We start from the raw sequence: 17,601 nt of genomic DNA on the forward strand, positions 1-17,601 counted from the left end.
CTCCCACTCACCCTCCACATGTGCCTTTTGTTGCCTGACAGGCCAAATTAACTTTTTCCCACGTATTTCTATTTGGTAAGCACTGCTCCTTGACATTCTTTAAAAACAAGCTCTGTAATCTGAAAGCTGACAAGTCAGGCACTTGAGCAGTAATGAGCAGGGAAGTGCCCACGGTGTGGTCCACGCACGCACAGCTGCTGTGACTGAGGAGTGAGAGGGAAACCCTGCCCAGGCCCTTAGGTTCTTTGCCCCTTGTTTTTATTGTTCCAGTTGCTCTAAATGTTTTCTGTTCTGTATCATGATGGATAAAAACAAGATGCCTGCCCCAGCTTTTCCTTGTCTTTCAGTTGTCCTCTTCCCTGGTAGTTCGTTCCCATACCCCACTAACATGCTTTCCCTAATGTGCCCGCCATGCAGACTCCCTCACACTTGCTTTCATGTACTTAGACCATCTTGAAGGCAGGACTTCTTCCCTAATGGTGGGGGTGGAGTGGATGAGTGGGATAGTCTTCTCCAGCAGTGCCGCAGGAACCTTGGCAACTCTCATCACGTCACCTAAACCTTCCTGTTGTGTATATGTGTGGTATCCAGGGAGCTGGTTCACTAAGGCGAGATGCAAGACTTCTCTGAAATGGTCCCTGGTGTTCTCAAAGATGCATGGCTCTGCAAGTGGCCATGTGTGCCGTGCCCTCTGAAGAGCCCCGTCCAGCCCCTGCTTTCCTAGCAGGCCGTTTCATATCCCTGGATGCCAAGATCTGGCAGCAGGAGAGCCAGTTGCATTTCCCTAGGATATCTTACCTAGACTGTTTCCCCCCTTTCCAGGGAAACCAAGTCAAGTTTGGAAGAAGATTTCCTTCTAAACCAGGCAGATGAAGTCAAATTGCAAATCAGATGTGGCCGTTGTCAGATCACTGCTCAGTCTTTTGCTGAAATAAAGTTTCATTTGCTTCATGTTCATGGGGAGGAAATTCAAGGCCGGCTGCAAGAGGTGGGCCAACCAGGCAGCAGAACTGATGCTCCCCACCAGAAGCAATACACAGAGAGAACGAAGCAGGTGAAGCCCTGTGCCTCTGCGGAGGACTCCCCAGCATTCCCTAGAGGAAAAAGACAGACAGTCCCTCATCAGAACAGAGAGGAAGCCCTGGTAGGAACTGAAGGTGGCCAGTGGGGAATGACTGGCCCGCAGCATCCTGCCAGGCTTCTCTGGTCCCATGCTGGCTTCAACTGCCTGCTGTGTGCTCAGATGCTCGGGAGGAAGGAGGACCTGCTTCTTCACTGGGTACGCCAGCACAACTGTGAGGACCCCACCAGACTCTGGGCTCTCCTGGGTACGTTCTCTAACCAGGGAGCTCCTGAGCTCCCCAGTGAAGCAAGGCTGTGAGTGAGGCCGTCCAGCCGGAGAGATGCTGCCCCCATCTCACTGTCTGTGATGTTAGTATTTAATTGTGGGTCCAGCACTTCAGGGCCAGTGCCGTGCACAGAGTTGGGTGTAGTTTTATTTTCTTAAGAAATAAAATATGTGCCCTGGATGCATTTTTCTTACCTATGTAGTCTCACTTTAAAATTCTATGCATTCTCTAATATCGTAGACTTTATTTCATAATAAATAAAAAGATCAAAGTTAGGAAATTGAAATGTAGAGAAGATTGTTGTTCTCAGTTGCAAGCTTTTGAGTAGGAGTGTGTGGTGGGGGCGGGGTAGATATATGTTCACGTGTCCTCTTATTTTGATGCTGTTTAATTATATTTATTAGCAGTTAATTCTACAGCTGTGGGATGTAGTCCCAACTGTAGTATAAAGTTACAAGATCATTGTTGATATTTGTTAGTCTCTGGTTTATTTGCATATGCTCTAGAACAGTCTTTTTAAAATGTACTCTCTACCATAAAATCTGTTTTCAGGAAACTTTTGTTTTTTTACTTTTTGTTGTTTTCTTAAATGTGCAGTGCTTTGAAGGGTAGCCGTCAAGTTTTCTAGCATTCCTTCTCAAAATAATAGAAAAACAGATAGTTCAGCTAATAAAAAGTCTACCTGCTTGGTAGAAAGTTATTTTCAGGAAGTCTTTGTGACTGGAAAATTTACAACTCAGAGAGCGAACTAGCTGGTGGGCTTCAGAGTTCAGATGCGGTGGTGCCACCTGCTCTCTCTCCCTCCCCGAGCTTCAGAGGACTGTTAGCTGTTTTAGATACACTGTGTCTTTAAAGCCCAGAGTCTCTTTGAAAGTCAAGAGTAGTAAAGTAAGACCCTCTTACTGAAAGTCCTAGGGAATTGCCTTGACTCACCAAAGTTGACACTGGAAGTGGCTGGCTGTTCTGTCTGTGGAGTCATTTTCTGAGCAGTGGAATCTCAGCACCTTAAACCTTCAGATGAGTGCTCCATGCACATGTCCAGTCCTATGCTGTTTGCTAGGCACAGGCTCGAGAAAGTTCTCAGGAATGGAGAAGGAGTGGGATGGATAAACTACTGGGTCTTGCATCACCTTTAAACCTCCAGCTGTTCATAGGTGCCTCATGCTGCAGCAGTGTAGGCAAGAGACTCTCTGTGCTAACAATGTTTGGTTTGCATTCCCACAAGCATTCTGCCATGGTTTATCCATTGATTGCCCTCAGCTCAGCTTCAGAGAGATCACAGAAGTGTTTGATGCTTTCAGACCCCTCCGTTAGATGACACAGTGTGTGTGCCTCAAGCACACAGTGAATTTGCTAGTTTTTAAGAATATTTATTTTAAAGATTATAGAACTTGTAATCTATCTAGAATATTGTTTGAACTCAAACCCTGAAGTGATTCATAAACTATCCAGTTCTGAGGTACAAAGCAGGATTTCAGAAAAGCTAGCCTGGTGGCCAAGGGCAAAATGGCCATTCTGCTAGATGCGCACCACACAGGCAGAGCTCAGGTTGCTGGCACTCTGTCCGTACAGCTCCTACTCAGCCACAAGCCCATGGTGTAGAGATAGGACAGTGTGTGGGGACAGGTGGCAAGCCAGGGCAAAGGGAACAGAGGTGAAGAGAGGAGAACAGAGAGAAGGTAGGCTTAGCTCCACATTTCCTTCTGTTTGTGTTTCAGGGCGGCAGCTGAAGCTGTTGACTAAATTTAGAAGCAAATCTTTAGGCACTGATTCATGGCATAGAGGGACTGGGGTCACCCACAGAGTTTCTCAAAGAAGACTCTGGCCTGGGGACATAGCTTTACTGGTAGAGTGCAGGCTCCTGGGTTCAAGCCTTTGAAGAGGGAAAACTTGAAGGAGCCATGTGAAAGGGCTCTTTAACCAGTGCTTTGTCTAGAACAAGGAGAAGAAGCCTCACACTGGAGAGAGAGAAACCGAGATGGTTTATTTGGAAGAGATGCCCTTGGATGTTGGCACAATTCCAGCCTGCCCTCCCCTGTCCATATGGGGTGGAATAGAGTATTTTGCCACTTAGTCCCTGTGACCTGGAAAGAAGTCTTTTTCTGGGCTCTAGCCACTCTGTAGAATAACAGTGGTGATCTCCCTCAAGGAGTGGCTAGCAAGAGTCCCTGGTCACATGGCACCTGATACGTACAGCATATGAACGTCACGCAGACATCCCAGATAGCCCTGAGAAACGGGTGGCAGACGAGGAATGCAGAGAGGCAAAGGAGTCCAGTCTGTCTAGGAAGTGCGTCTGTGGACCCAGGCACTCTTCAGATCTGCCCCTTTCCCCTGTAACTGCCCCTCGGCCTTCCTCCACTGAAGCTGCTGTCACATGCACATACCACCCAGACGCTGGTTCAAGACCAGTGTCCTCTCGAGGACTGGGATGATTCTGTGTCAGCCTGGAGTCCCACCAGAGCTCCTGCTACACAGGAGGTAGCACACAGATCATTGCTAGGGGGGAGACGGCTGCATCAGCTAAATGCAAATTTGTCCCTCTGCTTTTTTTTTTTTTTTAAATAAAGTACCAAGCCTGTAGCTAGGACAGCATTGAGGCAAATTGGGTCTTCATTCCAGCACTTTAATTTTGTTAATGCCTTTGCTTCTCAGAAAACTGTCCCAAAGCCAGATTTTCCCCCTTTTCTTTTGGTGGTAAATTATTTCTGAGAGTTAGAGCATCCTTTGATTTGATCTGTTTTATTATGTGTCCTGTTTATTCATGTCCCTTTTGTTGCACTTGCTGGCTCTCTGGATCTCTTCCTGGTTCCCCTCCTCTGCTGAACTGTTCCTCACAGGCAAAGATGTCTCTTCATCTGCAAACAGTAAATAATTGGGCCCAGACATGTGCCATGGCCTTCACTGGCTGCAAACTGCTCCTCTCCCAGCTGTGTGGCTCTTTTTCAGTGAGCCAGTGACATGGTTGTCGGCAGTAAATGTTACACTTGGTTTATTTACTAGGAGTCTCCAGTCTGGATGGGGCTGCTCCATGCGAGCTGCCGACCTGCTTTGTTCTGTGCGTGTTTTATAGAGTCTTCTTTTTTTACTGGGCTCCTGAGAACAAACCCTGATCAAGATTCGCTGGATTTAGCAGCTTAGGGTTTCGGCTTCAAGTCCTGCTGGACAGGCAGCAGCTGATCCAGGCTGCAGTGCTGTCTTATGTGCCTGAACTATCTCCAGGAGTGTGACTTCAGGGGGAGACGTGCCATGCTTACCCTGGACCATGGTGAGTCTGTGGTGAAACCATGAGCCCTCTTTCTCAGGTGTATTATGAACTCGGGGTCAGAGTGCAGGCACTGTTTGGGAGCACATCACAGTGGCCAGACTCTGACTTGTGGAAATGCCTCAGCATACTGTTTAACCTTAGAAAACACTGTGGAAAAAAACAAAGGTAGCAGCTAAAAGTGGTATCACAACCCCTTGTTCTAGGTTTCATGTGAAGTTAAGCAGGTTCCAGTTCCAAATGCCCCCCAATTTCTGTTAGCTGTTAATATAATAAATAGGTCATGTTATTTTTGAGACACCAAATACCTATTCAGTATTAAAAATTTGTTAAATACTTTTTTCATTAAGCATGAATTGACTCCACACCAAAAGGCTGGCAAGGAAAAGAACTCAGGGGTCTGCAAGCCTCAACAAAGACACTGCATTGAGGGCAATCTAATCCATTGCCACCCAAGTGTCAGTGTCGGGTTTGCACAGAGATGAGCCAATACACAGATATGACCCAAATACAGGTGCTGCCAGCCACGCTAGGCTCTGCCTGTGTAGTAAATGTAATGAAGTGTGCCTCGCTACCACCCTGTCTGCAATGAAGCACCTTTGTGACATCTGTCATGATATGCATGGAGCCAAGCTTTGACAATGCTGTACCCAAAAAGTTAACCTCTAATGCTGTAAAATTTGTCTTTCACAGGTGTTTGGTCTTTAGTCACAGTACTAGGCATCAAGCCGAAGCCCCAGCACATGCAAGGCAAATATAACACACACACACACACACACACACACACACACACACACACACACACACACACACACACACACAGAGTCCAGTCCAAACAGTGTTTGAAGAAAGAGCAGGGCAACAATGTAATATCACTATGTGACCAAGGAGCTTGTTGACAACAGTGGGTCCAGTGTGGCACTAGGAGGCCAGACCCAGTGTCTAGACAGGAAAATGGCATTGATATGTTGATCTGCCATAAATAGAAATTGGACAGCATAAAACTTAAAAGGCACAGACCTTTGATCCAAGGATTCCACTTCTAAGAGTCATTTCATGAGGACGCAAGCGAACAGCATGTCCCTGGACTTTTGTTTGTAAGTGAAAGACTAGGTGCAACTCATCAGAATGGGCTAAAAAGTGTTACAGTATTACTTATAATGGAATACTATGTAGATTAGTCAGGGGTCTCTAGAGGAACAGATTTTATAGCATGAGTATATATACATTTGTATATATATGCACTTATGATTACATATGTTCATATATGTGTATATATATAAATACTTTCTACAAGTTATATACATATATTATACATGTGTGTATGTATACATACACACATACACAAAATGGATTTATTAGAATGGCTTAAAGCAGTTGTTCTTAATCTGTGGGTTGTGACCACATCAGATATTTACAGTATGGTTCATAACAGCAAAGTTACAGTTATGAAATAACAATGAAATAATTGTATGGCTGGTAGTCATCACAACATGAGGAACTGTATTAAAGGGTTGCAGCATTAAGAAGGTTGAGAACCACTGGCGTATAGGCTGTGGTGGAACTAGTTCAACATTGGCTGTCTACCAACAAGAAGGTCCAAGAATCCAATAGTAGTTTGGTTCATGAGTCTGGACGACTCAGCTTGTCTTAGGTATACTCTAAGGTAGGCTCTAATGCTAGGATGGTCTTGCCAATGAGAGCAAGAGTAAGCAGGCAAAGAGAGCAAGCTTCCTTCTTCCTTCCCTTTATATAGGCTACAGCAGACAGCCTACATTAAAGGTGGATCTTCCTGCCTCAAAGACCCAGTTTAGAAATGGATCCTTCCACTTAAATGTCTTAAGAAAAAGATCCCTCGCAGGTGTGCCCATACTAATACTTGGGTATTAGCTAATTCCAGATTAAGTGAAACTGAAAGCAAGAATAGCTATCACACTATCCTTTGGAGTAAAGGATTGAGTAGCACGTCATATGTTAAAATATGTAATATGGGAAAGAATCAGTGTGTGTGGTGTTCCCATTTGTTTTTTAATGTAATATTTTAATATCTGAAAATATCATACATGCATAACACATGTTTTAACCAGTCAGCTCCCTCCTGTAAACTTCTCTTGAATTATGCCCTATCCCCTCCAACCTCATGCCCCCTCTTTGTTTCTCATAGCCTACAAAGCCCCATTTGTGCTGCACATATGTACATGGCTGTGTGGTCCTCCACTGGAGTATGGTCAGTCATCTAGGGGCCACCACACCCTTAAAGAAATCATTTCTTTCCCATATGAGCCATCAACTGCCCATAGCCCCTCATCTAGGGGCAGCCACTGGTGAGCCTTTACCGGCTCCATGTTGGAATGTTGCCTGGCTTGATTGTGTGCAGGCAGCCACAGCTGCTGAGCTCGTGAGTGCAGTGGTCCGGTCATGCCCTAGTGTTTGGTCTATTCTTCCCCAGCTTCTGGCTTTTCCCATCTGCCTGCCCCTCTTCCAAGATGATTCCTGAGCTTGGTGGAGAGGGAAATGCCATTAGATGTCCCGTATGTAGCTGAGCACCCCATGCTCACTTAATGTCTGCACTTTGACCACTTGTGAAGTTCTGGGTCAACTGCACAAAGAAGCTCTGATGACATCTGAGAGCTGTGCTTATCTGTGAGTAGAGAGATAAGAACTTAGAGGGCAGTTTGACACTAAGCTCATTTAGTAAACAGTAGCAGTAGGTTTACTTTTTGGGCCTATGAGCTCTCCAAACATGGGTTCTTGGCCAGATTTACAGCACCAGGCATGTGTTTCCAGTTGTCAAATGGGTCTTAAGTCCAATCAGAAAGCATTTTGTTCTCTTGTACCCATGGGCCTACCTCTCCACACAAGTCATTATTGTCACGCAAAATGTTCACTGCTGGGTAGGGCTATGGGCTTTTCTTCGGCAGCTGCCGCCGGCAGTTGGCACCTTTCAGTATTGTGGAAGCGTGCTAGAGGGAAGCTTCCATGTCAGTACCGGCTGGATTTTTCCATGTCCAGATTTGCATTCTTAAATGAAGGAAGAAATACATATGTGCCTAATTTGCACAGAGGAGGGTGATTCAGAAAAGGGGTTCCTGGAGAGGAAGGGGGGGTGGATTCATGTTCTCTTACTTTGTGGAAATGTTTTTGCTACTTTTTTTTTAATTGAAAAAACTAGCTCTAAGTGCTGGGAAGATGGCTTAGTGAGCAAAGTGCTTGCTATGGAAACACGGTGACCTGAGTTTGGACCTTCAACACTTAAAAAAAAAAAATGAGGCACAGTGACATATGTCTTTAACCCCAGCACTGAAGCAGTAGAACAGATCCTTGGACCTCACTGGCTATCTAGACCAGCTTTATTGGTGAGTTCCAAGTTCATCAAGAAGCCCTTTCTCAGTAAGGTGGATGAGACTGAGCAGGACACCCAGTGTTAGTCTCTGGCCACTGCATGTACATGTACAGACACTGCCCATACACAAACTAAAGCCTGCTGGGAAATAAAGATACAATCACTTCCCTTGACTGGGGGTTAACAGTACAGTCACCACTGAGGCAGACCTCAGCAGTGTTTTGAAGGGAGGAATCCACTTGCCAGTCAGCTGCATCTTCCCACCTGAGGTCACTGTAACTGCCCCATAGAGAACAACCGCAGAAAGCCAGATTTGTTAACCTAGCACACACAGTTTTTGCTTCATAAAAGTAGTGCACGCTGCTGGCACTTGTGCTGCACTTGTCTAGATGGCTACGGTGCTCCAGATGAATGTTAGGATTCACTGTGAGCAACTACAGTCTTAGGAGATGCCATAGGCACTTTGCCTTCTGCCCTCTTCCTAGGCAGCATGGCCTTTCTTGGCTCTTTGATCCTCAGGTTCCTGCTGCTGGGGCCACATGGGTAACTTTTGTCTCCCTACAGACTTGCATCTTCGGTTCAACAGAATTGGAGGTGCCTGTGACTAGCAAGCCTTTAGCACCCCTGCTTCACAATGCCTGGGCAGCTCTACTCTGCTGTGCTGTGCATCTATGAAGCCGTCACCTGAAGACTGTCCCAACTGATAACAGTTGCTAACTCTGTTAGGGCTTGAAATCATCTCTCATCCTAAGTCAAAATGGCATAGCAGAAACCAAGTCCAAAGAATATAAGGACTCGGGCAGTTGGGTCCACAGTCTCTCTTCTCTCCTTTACAAAAGAAGCCACCCCCACTCCTCAAGTCTTTTATTTTTTAATTGAATATTCTCATTTACATTTCAAATGTTAACCCAATTTCCTGGTTTCCTATCCATAGCCCCCTCTCCCATCCTTCCTCCCCCTGCTTCTATGAGGGTCCTCACTCACCCACCTCTTCCTGCCTCCCCGCCCTGGCATTCACTTACACTGGGGCATCAAACCTTGGCATGATCAAAGGCTTCTTCCATTGGTGCCCAACAAGGCCATCCTCTGCTACATATGCAGCTGGATCCATGGGTCTGGCCATGTGTAGTCTGTGAATGGTGGTGAAGTCCCTGGGAGCTCTGGTTGGTTGGTATTCTTACAGGGTTGCAAACCCCTCATCTCCTTCAGTCTTTTCTCTAACTCCTCCATTGAAGACCCCGTTCTCAGTTCAATGGTTGCCTGTGAGCATCTGCCTCTGTATTTGTCAGGCTCTGGTAGAGCCTCCCAGGAGACAGCTTTATCAGGCTCCTATCTGCATGCACTTCTTGACAGCAACAATATTGTCTGGGTTTGGTGGCTGTGTGTATATGGGCTGGATCCCCAGGTGGGGCAGTCTCTGGATGGCCATTCCTTCAGTCTCTGCTCCAAACTTTGTCTCCATATCTCCTCCTATAAATATTTTTGTTCCCACTTCTAAGAAGGACTGAAGAATCCACACCTTCTTGAGCTTCATGTGGTCTGTGGATTGTATCTTGGGTAATCCAAGCTTTTGGGCTAATATCCACTTATCAGTGAGTGCATACCGTGTGTGTGTGTGTGTGTGTCTGTGTGTCTGTGTGTCTGTGTGTCTGTGTGTTTTGTGATTGGGTTACCTCACTCGGGATGATATTTTCTAGTTCAATCCATTTGCCTATGAATTTCATGAAGTCATTGTTTTTGATAGCTGAGTAGTACTCCATTGTGTAGATGTACCACGTTTCCTGTATTCATTCCTCTGTTGAGGGTTATCTGGCTTCTTTCCAGCATTTGGCTATTATAGGTAGGCCTGCCTCCCTCCTCCAGTTTTGCCTTGGGCTGAGTGTTCTGCCACCAGGCCTGCAGTGCCTCGAAGGCAGAACAGAATGTGTTTGAAGAAGAGGTCTCTTGTACTTCAAAGTGCTCTCTATCTTCATGTTTTCTCACCAAGAGAAGATTCCAGACTTAGACCAGTCTCTGTGGTGACAAAATAATACTGTGTCTTTGGAGCCCCTGGGGCAGGAAGCTTTCTTTTTACTTAGCTGTTGCTTGGCCTAGTCATGCCAGTGTACCACCTGCTTAATTCACATGCTCCTGTGGGCACTTTTCTGCACCTCTCAGGGTTAGCAGGTCAGCCTAAAGAGAATAGCTATGATTTCCCTTTTATAGGTGCTTAAGGCTATTCTCGGGTCCCAAAAACTGTAGAGTGCCCAACCCCAGAGGTCTCCTAAGACCTTCCCCCACCATGAGCACACAGCTCCTAGGCACTCTGGCTCGTGTGGAGAACCCCTCCCCCAGTATGCCCCTCTCTGGGCACTGGATGAGAGGGCCATGCCGACACAGCAATTAGCATGGCCAGAAGAGGCCTGCACTTAAGCTCAGTGTGGTCACCTAGAGGTGGCAGCTGCCAGACTGCTCTTCCATTTGTTCACAGATGGAGGGGAAGAGTTTGGCTCTTGCAATGAGAAGATGACGTGAGGGAGAAGGAAGTGTTGGGTGTTTTTACCTTGCTTTCTCTCTGTGAGCTGAAGCATATCCTCTTAAATGAGAAGTGACTATGGTGGTGGTAATGAGTTCAGTCCCCAGCACCCACAGCGACTGCATCTGGAAATCTGTGGGAGCAGGAACAGGGACAACTTGGGGTATGTTAGCCAGCCCCAGGCTCAGTGAGATGCCCTGCCAAAAAGAAAGAAAGTGGAGCGTGATTGAGGAGAAATTGGATAACAACCTCTGGCCCCTGCATGTCTGCGCCCACAAACAAAAAGAATAACTCTAACTGCAGGAGCCTTGTAGGGGACAGGTACATAAGTATCAGCAAAGCTCAGATGCTTTTCTGGGCCCTGTAGATTTACTGGGGACTTTATTCAGTGACAATTGTGGAAATTTCCACACCATAAAGTCCATTGCTACAAGAGACACTGGTAGCTTTCTGTTGACAGTTGCAGAAGAGGAATCCTAGAACTGGATGGAGTCATTTCTGAGAGTTGAGGCGGAAGGTAGGAAACTGTGGCACTGCATCCCAAGAGTCATCCCTTCATCTATCCTGTGAGAGAAGGAGGCTATGTTATGTGTGGCCATTGCAATCGCAGGAAACTCGCACAGAAAGAACAGAGGTCTTCTAGGGTTGTGAGGAGCTTCCAATGTGTCTAGCAAGACACACACATGCACTCCCACATTAATGCCTTTTATTTACTAACCTCAAAAAATCATGGGACCATAGCTGGTGGCAGAGCTCATAGAGAAGCAATAAAAGAACCATTGCAGAGGTGAGGATGTTTACCCAGTCTCCTGGAAAGGTGGCTGCTTGCTGTATGCAGAGGGGTGGGTGATGAGGGGTGAGTTGCAAGCCCTCCTCCCCACCCAGTGCTCTCAGTACTCTGGCAGCATACTGTGAGGTTTCATTTGGGCCTTTTACAACTCAGAACTCTGCAGTCTGGATGACATCCAATCATTGTCTGGCACTTGCCCATTTCCTAAGGACCATCTCCAGTTGGTGCCAGCACAGCCAACAGCAATCCCTTAAGCCGTTCCCATGTCTGCCCAAGTTCATTGGCATCTTGGGGGGAATGTCTTAAGTAGACAGAAGACAAAATAAGCCAAAAAAAAAAAAGATAGACAGTAATCGAACAGCGCCCTGAGTCTGGAGCTCACGCTCTGTTTGCCCCTGTGCCATACAGCCCATCTTATTTCTCCTGCAGGCCAACCGTTCTTGTATGACAGCTCTCCCAGGCCACACCACCCTATCCATATCGCAGAGCATTAGGAAACTTGAGTGAAAATAGCTATTGCTCAGACTGAGGGTGCATTTCAGTGATTCTTTCCTTTCTGCCCCCAGTCTATCCCTCTCTGCTTCCTTCTCTAGAGACCCCACTCTCCTAGCCTCATGAAGGATGAAGTGTTCCTTGGAGAGCCAGACCCACCTGTCATAAGCCTTCTCCAAACATGACATAGCTTTCAAGTAGCCCCAGGCCTGGATCCCTCAAGTTCTTACACCGTTACTGCCTCTTTACCCTTTCTAGGCACACTCACTTAGTAGTGAATTCTTTGCCCAGGAACCCAAGAGACTAGAAACTTAAGTAGTGGCTGGATCCACACATATAGAAACACCTTATTTCTGCTGTAACAATACCTGAAGTATGCCCAGGTATCTCAGAATGTGCCCTCCAGGGTGCAGGGACCCCACCACAGTCCTAACATTGAAGCATGCGTGCATCTTACCCTCGGACTCTCACTTCAGAAAACAGAAGCAACAGCTAGCTGAACAAAGGGAGAGCTGGTATGAGCTTGGTTCAGGAGATGGCTGCTCAGGTCAGCTGTCCCCAAATGTCAAAGCAATCAACTGTGTGAACCTCACTATGGACACACTTCCGGAGCTGTGAAAGTCACAGCTGAGAGTGGAGGAGCTTACCCTGAACACCTCAACAAAAGCCCTCAAGAGGCAAAACAAATGAATATTCCTCTCCAATGTAGCCATCCCTGCTCCTCAGGTTAGCCCCCACAAGCGTCATGTCTTACAGGCATTCATTCTCCAGACCGGGAGCCACTTACAAAACTCGCATCCCCTAACCCCCAACACTTGGAACTGAACTTGGAGTCTCCTTGCACTTGAAAGCAGTGCAGTTAGCGGGCCATCTTTCAACACTTGACTATTTTCTCCACTCTCATACCTTCCTGATGAATTAAGTGCTTATGGAAGGAGAAGGCCTGAAAACATTAGCAGCTGACTTTTCTCTGAGGATCTGCTTGCCAGACGTAGCCAATGCAAAAGCACCAGCATCAGGATGACTGCACAGCGCTCCCCCACGGCACTATAGCGCCTGCTTTCCTGAGCTCTGCAGTAGGTAAGTGACCTGGCTTTCCTTGTCTTGCTCTTCGCTGAGCCAGTTCGAACAAGGCCTACTAATTGAATTCAGTTGTCATCTTAAACATCCTTGCTGTCCACAAAGCAAGAATACGTTGAACGCATTTCATCTGTCATCTAAGAACTTGAAATGTCCCTGTTATTACCAGCTGACGTGGGTTCACCTTTATCTCAGAATTTTTTTTTTGATGCAATGTGAACAATGTAATTAAAGCAATCTAGTTACATTATCTGTTTGAATTGGTCCCTTTCCAGGAAGAAAAAGAGGAGGTGGCTGCAGTCACTGCCTTTTTTTGCTGGGCACGTCATCCTCTTCACAAAACACATCTGTGTCTGCTCACCATGAGCATTCGGTATGTCACTGGTGGCTTAACAATTACAAAATATTGTAATTAAATGTCTGAATGCTCCCTTCCCTTCCCCGTTACAAATGATCAGGGAACTTGATTAATTTCTGCTATTTGTTTCCTGGGCCGCACACCTCCGGGGAAAACGAAGGGTGGAATGCTGAAGTCAGAGCCAATTAAACTACTACCCCACTGCAGTGAGACCAGGCCCACCCACTTACAGGGGAGGCTCGAGCAAGCTTGTCAAGATTCTGGGGCTCAGCACTCCTGAGCATGTAGGGCCTACTGTCGGATGTAGAGGGCGTTCCATAGACACTGCAACATGAGAGGAACAGGATTGATAGATCAACCTAGGCACACACCAAGGTGCACCCGGTAGGGGTGCAGTTGCTTAGAAAAACCCTATTTCCTGGCACAGGTTTCTCAATGTGATGATGAAGAAAAGGTAATTGGCTAAGCACAGGTACTAGGAAATAAAATCTCTTAAATAGCAGAAGGGGAGAAACTGCCCGAGAGAATTTGCCTTTGAGCTAAATAAATACAGAAACAAGTCCTTAGCAAGTTACCAAGCCAGAAATGAGCAAATAGCAGGCAGTCATGGAGGCTCCTTATTCTGAAAGGCAGTTTAACAGTTCCCCAGATGCTGTACACAAACCACTGGAAGACCTGCATTTCTAGCCTCCAGAGGGGGATGATGGGTAATCCTGCGCTCCACTTTTCCCCCTGACTTTGCAATTCAATAAACAAACACCCAGCATGACAGCCCAAGCCTACAGTATAATTAGGACCTAGCAAATGAGTTGTCAAAAGACACTGCCTGTGTGTCCCGGGCGGCTTGGTGCCAGTCTGTTTGTTTGTGAGAATTTAAATGGTTCTCCCCTGCTGAACAATGAATCAAACCCCAGATTTGCTACGCAGATGTGGTCTTTACTGCAGAGACTTTTGGTTTCATTTTCTTCCTCACCCTGAAATAGATCTTTGCCATGTAATACAGAAGCCAGGGTCTTTCATCAACTCCAATCTACACAGCAATCAAACACCAGGCTTGTGGTGTCTGAAGCCCTGGTCTTAAGGGGCCTGCTGTCCGCCCTCACTGTTCTCAGACACCCAGGCCCCATCCAGGCTAGGAGTTTATTCCATGACCTCTACTCCTCTTTCTACCTCCTATGGTTCAGCCACAAATGAATCAATCTTTGAGCCCAAATCTTTGTAGATGTTCCCTTGAAGCTCAACAAATAGTATTGTTACATTCTCTGAGTACTAACTAGGTGTTTTCCTCAGGAATTCATCTCATCAGTAGCCAGGAAGAGGGCATTTCTGCATCCTTGCACCTACAAAGGGGTGATTCCATCTCAGGGTGACTGTCTTCCAGATGTTTGCCAGTAGTGTGTTTGCACCAGAAGGAGAGCGCTTCTGTGGGACCCAGAGTTCTTCCAGATACTAGCCAGCTTGGAGGTTTGATGGGACATGCTATCCCATCCTGCCTCAGCTTGGATACAATAACTTACTAGAGTATCTATTGACCATGTGGCCCCCACATAATCGGAGATCTGATGACTAGTCACACATTCTAGCAAGAAGACAGGAGTTCTGGGCAGGAAGGCCTTTAGAGACACTACCAGGTCATACAGGACCCTGGGTCCCTCTTAGCCTTGCTCTGGTTTAGCATCTCCACACTGCAGCATCTTAAACATCTCTACTCACCTACTGCTGGAGAGCCCAGCCCGACCTAACACCTAAATCTCTCTTTAAGCCACACAGTGGTAATGTGTCTCCAACAATGGTGGAAGGGTGAAGAGGGCTGCATGCATGAAAGGAAGGGGTACAAGTATTTAAAAAGAAGCGTAAGTCAGGAGAGGGTCCATGTACCCCCTGAGGAACCGGTACAGATGGGCCCCAGAGCCTGGGTCCTGCCCCTCCTTTGTCCAGGAAGAATCACAGAAACAACTGTGCCAGCTGTGGTGCCGCAGCGCCAGCTTCCACAGTGAGTGATGCTTGACCCAGCCCAGTTCTCCATCTTGATGCTCTGAGGAATTTTCCCATTACAACTTGTGAAGCCCAGTGGGATTTATGGCCAGAGAGGACTGTGTATTTGGGAAATAAGCTGTTTGGTATGCCAGCCCTGCCTCCCCCCACCCATCACCCAGCAACCAATGCCAGGTTTACTCTTAAAACCCCTGAGCTTGCCTGAAATGTACCTTGCTCCAGACTAGGAGATAAAATGGGATTTAGAGGCAATGCATTTTCCAGCCGGCCCTTATCTAGATTGACTGCTCCATTTTTACAGCTGAGAGCGAATGCAAAAGATAATTACCATCATGTGTTACCTGAGATTACAGGGTTGTGTTCCAACTAATGACACCGGAAGAACCAAGCACTGGTTAATATTTAATCAGCCTCTTGCCTTAACAATTGGATAAATGAGGTGTGTAATTACACAATTATAAAAGACATTTCGGATAGGAATGGTACTGTTACTAATACTGAAGGCAAAAGTTGATGGAAATGCAACACTGGGTCATTTCACAGATACACCACAGCGAGGGCTCGCCTTCATGAAGTTTTAAGTTTTGATTCCAGCATAAACTTCTCTCTTCCTTCTGGACCATTCAGCATGGACTCTCTTGACCAGATATCTCTTTGGCTTTCTGGATTTCTCTAGAGTTCTTAAATGAGACAAGCTCCGGAGTTTTTTTAATTGCTTACATTCAAAGGATGACTCCTAGCTAGCAGCACTCTGCACTGAAAGATGTTCAGTGGCTTGATTTATTTTATTATTGTTAGTATTGCTTTCTCTGTTGCCATTGGAGAGAGATGGCAGCCATTACCCAAGGCTTGTATCAGTATTTGTCAGCACTCACCCACCCTCACCCTCATGAAGGGCTCTGACAGAGCCTCTGCTTATGTTCCTGGGTGCCATCTGCCTTCCAAGGGAGCAGGGTTCATGGCCCCTTGTACAGAATGTTCTTCGCCTTAACCCTGTGTTCTCCCATGGGTACCTGAAGCTTCTTGGGAAGAATGGATGTACATTCCTGTCCCCAGCTATGGAGAACTGAGCTTGGGTTCTGTGAAGGAGGACAGTCAGCTAGTGTCCTCCATGGCTCTACTTGGAGGACACGGACTGTCAAGAGCACGTTTATTTATGTGTGTATGTGGAAGTGGGTCTGTGTGTGTCCATCTGTGTACATGCCGGTGGAAGCCAGAAGTCGACACGAAGAAGTCATTCTCCATGGTTGTCCACAGTATTTTTTGAGGCAGGGCCTCTCAATCTGTATCTTGCTATTGAGGATAGGTTAACTGGATAGCAAACCCACATGATTTGCCTTCTGTCCAACACCTCAAATACCAGGGTTATAGTCACATGCCATCATGCCCAGCAGTCAAGTGTGTACTGGGATCCAAATTCAGGTCCTCATGCTTACATAGCAAGCGTTTCACCCACTGAGACCTCTCACAGCACATATAAAGCACTTGGCTGTTTTCAAACTCCAACAAGTGATGTCATCAGCGAGGATCATGGCAGCTCTATGACAGCATCCAAGTGACATGTGGGAATTTAGGCAGGCTCGCCCTGCCTCAATGACAGATTGACTGAGAAACTTGCAGAACAGCACCAAGGCCTTTGTAATGTATCCCTGCTGTCGCTAGTCTCAGCCCGTTCTTCCTCACTGGGCCTGAAGGGCAGTTCTCACCTAAGCAAGTCATATTAATCTGAAGCTGAGGCACTTGGAATGGATCATTTCTCCACCAAAACCCCCAGCAACAATCTGGGTTTGGCTAGGCAGTTGAAAGTGGCCTGTCAGTGCTTTTCTGTGGCTGTGAAGGGAATCACCAACTCTGGCCAGTGACCTTCACAGCCAGCAGGCATCCTCTCCACTCTTGGTGGATAGTTCACTGTCAGAGTGCAAGAGGGTAGTCTTGGCAGAGACACAGAGTATCACAGCAGCTGCAGATACTGCCTGACTTTAAGCACTGAATGGCTCCCTGGGCTCAGAGCTGCTCCCTGTTCCCACTTTCCACCCAATGCTGCTTCTGAGAATGCCAGTAAGTGCTACCCAGCACCTGACCTACCTCAAGTAGATTCAGTTACTCCTCTGGGAAGTGCTAAAAGATCAGAGCAAGCCAAACACAGCAGGGTCAAACTCAGGACAGTGATGGATGATAGAAGGGCATTTAGTATCAGCACTCAAAAGGACTAGGCAGGTAGACATCTGTAAGCTTGAAGTCCCGCTACTCTACAGAGAGACTTCAGGGATACATAGTGAGACCTTGTCAAAAAAGAAGAAAGGAAGAAGGAAAAGAGGGAGGAAAGAAGGAGAAGGGGAAAAAGGGAGTGGGGGAGGGAAGGAAATTCTGGGCTACTGGTATATAGCTCAGCTCAGGACCTGCCTAGCATGTGA

General features: G+C 46.7%; 1 protein-coding gene and 1 long non-coding RNA gene across 9 annotated transcripts in view; both read left to right on the top strand.

The window, feature by feature from the left end:
- Zfp438 (zinc finger protein 438) overlaps nt 1-1,900 on the top strand; it is a 121,882-nt gene extending 119,982 nt beyond the window's left edge. For 6 of the 8 annotated variants that reach the window (XM_087590699.1, XM_087590701.1, XM_087590700.1 and 3 more), the window contains one exon: nt 823-1,529. In XM_087590699.1, coding sequence (XP_087446825.1) covers nt 823-1,381 — 559 coding nt within the window. In that variant the 3' untranslated portion in view covers nt 1,382-1,529. 8 annotated transcript variants of the gene reach the window in all.
- Nucleotides 1,901-4,422: 2,522 nt separating this feature from the next.
- The window catches only part of LOC108348573 (uncharacterized), a 39,229-nt gene continuing 26,050 nt past the window's right edge, over nt 4,423-17,601 (top strand). Inside the window, exon 1 of the long non-coding RNA XR_015641726.1 lies at nt 4,423-4,617. This is a non-coding gene — a long non-coding RNA (uncharacterized LOC108348573). The remainder of the gene's footprint in view (nt 4,618-17,601) is intronic.

Source organism: Rattus norvegicus, chromosome 17, assembly GCF_021556685.1.
Source record: "Rattus norvegicus strain SHRSP/BbbUtx chromosome 17, alternate assembly SHRSP_T2T, whole genome shotgun sequence".
Taxonomy (NCBI): Eukaryota; Metazoa; Chordata; class Mammalia; order Rodentia; family Muridae; genus Rattus; species Rattus norvegicus.